Below are 5,629 nucleotides of genomic sequence, written 5' to 3' on the forward strand. Positions count from 1 at the left end.
TTGCTACCAAATCAATAATGTAGAAACAGATGCTTTTGACAACGTTTGATTTGTAGGTAAAGTGTTTTGGAAAAGCTTTAAGCTGTAAGCAAGCATGAGAGCTGCCACCACTCTGCATTATTTTTGACACTGTGTGTGGAAATACTCCTGACATACAATTGGGCAACTTAAGGGCTTGCAGTAACATGAGCAAAGCCCGTTTTTCCTATATTTAGGATGTCTTTCCCACTCCCAGACTCCTTGTACATGTTTAGATAATGAGCCACAGCCTTCACCTCACCTCTACCACCCTCTTGGCTTTGACAATATACTGTCACATTTTTTCTGCTCTTTGATCAACAATCTTGTTTGTGATTTTCCATCAGGTGACATTTTCAAAACAAACTTGGGTGTCGGTGCCTAATTGCCACAAATCTGAAAGGAATCTGTTGCCTAAAGCCTCTCACAAGCTTTCACCACGCACAACTTCTGTCCATGCAGGTTCCTTCTCTTTTAAGCTTTTTCCTTCTGCTCACAAGAAAGGTAATGACTTCAGCAATGAGCCAAAGTGCTAACACCTGACCCAGAAACAATCTTAAAAACAATACAAGATGTAAAGCACTGAAGATTAATGATCCTCCCAGTGGCACCGTTTGTTTGTTACCATTTCACTTTCAGTTGTTCTGTTGTCCTGCTATTCTGCGATTAGGAGTTTTGCAACGATAGGAGGATGATTTATTTTTATGGGAAAGATCGTTCCAAGTAACAGAGGTATTTGGGCGGGTTATTTTCTTTTATCAACGCTGTGGAAAGGCAGATTCTGCATCCCATAAACAAACACAAAAAAAACCAACCCACAACAGTTCTTCTCTGACTGGAAAGGAGCTGCACATCTGCACCTCCGAGGAGGCCAAAAAGCAGAGATAAAAAAACCACACTTAGTGGGAAAGAGCATTTAAAGTTGTGGAGGTAAACAAGGGGAAGGGTTTTATTTCTTTGCTCTCTGCTTTGAGGAAGGGGAATCCCTCTCATCAGTGATGGATGAGGACAGTCGTAAGAACCAGAACTCAGCTGGATCCCAATGGACTTACTGCTGATTGCCATTGCAAGGTAGGAGATGCAGGACTGCTGCTGTCAGGCCAGCAAAGATAAGGAGGCTCAAGTTTTGGAGGAAGGGCTGCCAGAAGGCAAGAGGCTTTTAGAGTTGGAGAGAGAACATTCCTGCTCCTTTTATTGGGAAGTTTTAGTTGCAGAGTCTTTAATACTTTTTTTTTTTTTTGTAAACAAAGTACTGATTAACAAACTACATGCCCTCCCAACACAACGCACATCAAAATACAGAAAGAGATCTAACCAAATTTCACTGGCAGCACTTTGAAGTGGTATTCCTCCTTCTTGTACATACCTGCCTCTTCACCAGCTGTTCCACTCCGTGTTTTCTTTCTTCTTCAGAAGTGAGAGAAGGGAGGGATGTGCGGACTGGAATCAGCAGCTGGCATATTTTCTCATGGATACTAACCCAGTCGGCTTTCTGATGACCTACATCACTAACAAAATAAGAAAGAATTATATTTTTGTTTACTTTGAAACAAGGTGAAGAAAGATTATTGCTTGTTGTTTCTTCTGGACTTTCACCACAAGATTTACTCACAACAGCCGCCGCTCCGTAACTTCTTAGAACTGCTGAATCATTCTGGTTGGAAAAGACCTCCAAGGCCATCACTCCAAACATTAACCCATCAACCACGGCCCTAAGTGTCACATCTCCACATCTTCTGAGCACTTCCAGGGATGGTGACTCCACCACTTCCTTGGGCAGCCTCTCCTAAAGCTCCACAACCTTCTTGGTGACAGAATTTTTTCTGATGTCTGACCTAAAACCCCCTCAGAGCAACTCCAGGCCGCTTCCCTGTCCTGCCATTGTTTGGAGGAGCCTGACCCCAGCTCACTGCAGCCTCCTGTGAGGCATCCGTGGGAGCGGTGAGGCTGATGCTCATCCTGGCGTCAGAGGGACACACACAGCTGGCGGGATGTCAGCACACTCGCGTGGCCCGCAGGCGGTGCCGCTATGCCGTGCGTTAAGGTCTCCACTAACAGAGCCTCCCACGCCACTCGGCTCCTGCGAACGCCTCGCTTTCAGCACCAGGGCGAAAAGTTCACCGAAGCCAACCCAACCCCGAGCCCGACTCGTGACACCGGTGACATCTGTCCTTAACTGTGGCCGCACCGAGAGCTCCGGGGGGCGCGGACAGCCGGAGGCCCTCACCAGTAATACGTGAGGCGGCAGCAGGAACACCGCAGCCGCGCCGCCGCCCCGCACAACTCGCAGCGGCCAGACCGCTCCAGCGTCCCTCAGCGCGGTAGCCGCGTTGCCGTGGCGACGGGGCGGCGCTTCCGGCGTGAGCAGTGCTTCCGGCGGAAGTAGAAGAGGGCAGCACCGTCATGGCGGCGGAAGCACTTCCGGCGGAAGTAGAGGGAGGTTGGGCGGGCATGGCGGCGGCGAAGGAGGAAGCCGCGGCGGCGGCGGAGGAGCGCGTGCGGGTCTGGGCGGCGGCTCAGGTGGCGAGCGGGCGGCGAGTGGCGCTGGTGACGTCGGGCGGCACGCAGGTGCCGTTGGAGACGCGGGCAGTGCGCTTCCTGGAGAACTTCAGCAGCGGGCGACGCGGCGCGGTGTCGGCGGAGCGCTTGGTGAGCGCCGGGTACGGCGTTTGCTTCCTGCACCGCGCGCGCTCCGCCTTCCCCTGGGCCCGCGTGCTGCCGCCGCCCGGCCCCGCGCTGCTCGACGCCCTCTGCCTCACCCCGGGGCCGCCCCCCGGCGTGGCCGCCGACTCCGCCGCCCTGCCCGCCCTGCTGCCCGCCCTCCGCGCCTACCGGCAGGCAGCCGACGCGGATGCGCTGCTGTCGCTCGAGTTCACCAGTCTGAACGAGTACCTGGCGCTGCTCCGCGCCACCGCCCGCGCCCTGGCGCCATTCGGTAAGAGCGGAGCTGGAAGGGAAGTGGAGGGATCGAGGGGACGGAAGGGATCTGCTGTGTGGGACCCCTGCGCTATGGGGAAAGGAGACCCCTGCGCTGAGGGGCTGGGCTCACCTCACTGATCATCTCTGCGCTGTTCTGAGCCCCTCTCGGAAGCGTGTGTGAGGGGCTGCAGCTCTGGCATCACATCACCATGTGTTGGCAGCGCAGCCTGCCGCAGAACGGCGGTGCAGAAGGGCCTGGCTGCTCTGTGCAGGCTGCCAGCAGTGATGGTTGTGTCTCTCGCAGGCTCTGGTGTCATGTTTTACCTGGCAGCTGCAGTGTCTGATTTCTACATCCCTGCCTCAGAGATGTCTGAGCACAAGATCCAGTCCTCAGAGGGAGCCCTGCAGGTGAGGTGCACCTGGGCAAGGCTCCTGCCCTTGCCCCACTGTCCTGTCATGGATGTAGCAGCAGGGGACTGGCAGTGAGATCTGGGAAAGGTCGCAGAGCAGCGGTTCATTAATCAGAAACATACATTTTCACGATTAATTCCTTAGCACAAGAAAAATAAGACCCTACCTGATTCCCAGCGGCACACCCAGATGCAAAGAAGTTGGAGAGTAAAAAGGCAGTTACTCCTTTTCCCCATGCTTTGGCATATGCATCTTTCACGTGCTTTAAAGAGATGATAGAAGGGTTATGATTTGATAACGTGCTTGGATTTTCGAAGGCTGAAAACACTGCATTTTGCAGTTTACTTACATAAAAACAAGCTCATGCAGTTACTGCAGGCCTGCTTCATAGTTTAAGAACATCCCGGTTACTGTTAGCAGTAGATAGGTATTTGAATTCAGTTTTGCAGTACATGCTGTTAATGAAATCTGACAAAACAGTGTCTTGAAAATCCTTCCAGTGTAAAACCCACATGAAGTGAAGGTGGAATTTCCGTACTCCCCTTGTTTCAGTGACTTTTTTTTTTCCTATTGTCTTTTCCCACTGTAGATTACGATGAAGATGGTGCCAAAAATGCTGTCTCCTCTCGTCAAAGAATGGGCTCCGGAGGCTTTTGTTATTTCCTTTAAATTGGAAACAGATCCCTTGATCTTGATAGATAAATCACGCCAGGCTCTGGAGAAATACCGTCACCAGGTGGTGGTAGCAAATATCCTGGAGTCACGAAGAACCTCTGTTATTATTGTAACCAAAGACTCACAGACTCCATTATCTCTTTCTGAGGAGGAAATAGCGCAAGGCATGGAAATAGAAGAAAAAATAGTGAGTTATCTTCAGGGCCAACATACCTTATTTATGGAAAAGAAAATCTGATGAGCAGCTGTGGATGAAGCAGACGAAGTTGTACTAGAGAGAGCAGAATTGGAGCAACTCTTTGTCCCACGTGAATAGAATAATAATCAGAGCAATCCTACGGAGGAGGCTGCCGTCCAAAACTCTGCACTTTTCTACTGCTTGGTAATAGTTGCTATAGCTTGCTTTAAAAAAAAAACAGAACAGTAAAGTGCACTGAAGTGAAAGCATTCCAAAGGATGGTATTTGTTCTAGTCTGTAAAGAAGGAAAGGTTATGTTGTATTTCTGTCCCATGCCCTGGGAGAGGGAGAAATGGTACATATAAAATGTTTTCTCGAATCTGCTTCTTCAAGTTTCTTTCTGGATGGAAGGAACAGAGCTTTGTGGTGCTCGGCCATGGGCTGGAGTGAAAGCGCAGCACTGCCAGTCAGCTGGCATTGAGAGGGATGGGGACACTGCTTGGGCACATGGAATGAGAACGGGGTGGTGACAACATTGGAGGGCATCTGTTGCTCCGGGATGGATCCTGTGCATCTACACTGAGAGAACTCTGCACATAAATGCAGTCAGAGCAACACTGCAACACCTTCTGCTGCTGTGATTTATTTTCTTTGAGTGTATTCCCCTTGACTGCCTGCTGTCTGTGAACTGGTACGTGGTGTAGGAGGCACCCGTGTGAGGCTTCAAGAATCACAGAATCATAGAATGGCCTGGGTTGAAAAGGACACAATGCTTATCTGGTTCCAACCCCCTGCTGTGTGCAGGTCACCAACCAGCAGACCAGGCTGCCCAGAGCCACATCGAGCCTGGCCTTGAATGCCTGCAGGAATGGGGCATCCACAACCTGCTGTGGTTGAGAAGCTGTGGGATGTGAGGAAATAGAGAATAGCTGCGGTGAGCAAAGTAGGTTGTTGTCTGGTGTCCTTCCAGCAGCCGTTGTGCGGCGGCGGTCGGTCTGCGGTGGGATGGTGTGTGGTGGGGGGTCCGTGCAGCGCAGTTTGACCCAAGTTGGGGGAGATGCACCCGGAGCGCTGTGTGAGGGGGCTGAAAGGGACGCTGCAGGCGCAGCCCTGCTAGAGAAGAGCGCGATCCCCGGGCTGGGAACGTTCCTGCAGCTTCGTCGGGGAGTTGCGTGGCGGGGAACCCGCCGGACCGCGGGCAGCTTGGGGGAGGGAGCGGGCGGGGCTGTGACCCCTCGGCCCGGGTTGAGCGGGGGCGGGGCATCGCGGCGCCATGGCAACGGGCAGCCGCGAGCGAGGCGCCGATTGGCCGACTTCCGGAAGACCCGCCCCAATGGGTGAGTGTTGCTTCCGCAGCCAATCGGCGCCGCGCTCGGGGCAGCCCGTTGCCATGGCGCCCCGCCGCCCCGCGGCCCGTGCTCGCGTCGC

General features: G+C 52.8%; 2 protein-coding genes across 2 annotated transcripts in view; one reads left to right on the forward strand and one right to left on the reverse strand.

Moving 5' to 3' along the window:
- The window catches only part of ZMYND12 (zinc finger MYND-type containing 12), a 15,550-nt gene extending 12,471 nt beyond the window's left edge, over nucleotides 1-3,079 (reverse strand). Inside the window, exons 1-3 of the mRNA XM_042883415.1 lie at nucleotides 3,073-3,079; nucleotides 2,851-2,965; nucleotides 1,385-1,526 (exon numbers count right to left, since the gene is read on the reverse strand). Of these exons, the coding sequence (XP_042739349.1) occupies nucleotides 1,385-1,526; nucleotides 2,851-2,965; nucleotides 3,073-3,079 (264 nt within the window). The remainder of the gene's footprint in view (nucleotides 1-1,384; nucleotides 1,527-2,850; nucleotides 2,966-3,072) is intronic.
- On the forward strand, nucleotides 2,888-4,580 carry PPCS (phosphopantothenoylcysteine synthetase). Its single transcript, XM_042883156.1, has 2 exons — nucleotides 2,888-2,953; nucleotides 3,938-4,580. The coding sequence occupies exon 2, from the start codon at nucleotides 3,944-3,946 to the stop codon at nucleotides 4,259-4,261; it is 318 nt and encodes a 105-aa protein (XP_042739090.1). The 5' UTR covers nucleotides 2,888-2,953; nucleotides 3,938-3,943; the 3' UTR covers nucleotides 4,262-4,580.
- Nucleotides 4,581-5,629: the final 1,049 nt, after the last annotated feature.

Source organism: Lagopus leucura, unplaced genomic scaffold (assembly GCF_019238085.1).
Source record: "Lagopus leucura isolate 7727_CA_CO unplaced genomic scaffold, USGS_WTPT01 Super-Scaffold_100037, whole genome shotgun sequence".
Lineage (NCBI taxonomy): Eukaryota > Metazoa > Chordata > Aves > Galliformes > Phasianidae > Lagopus > Lagopus leucura.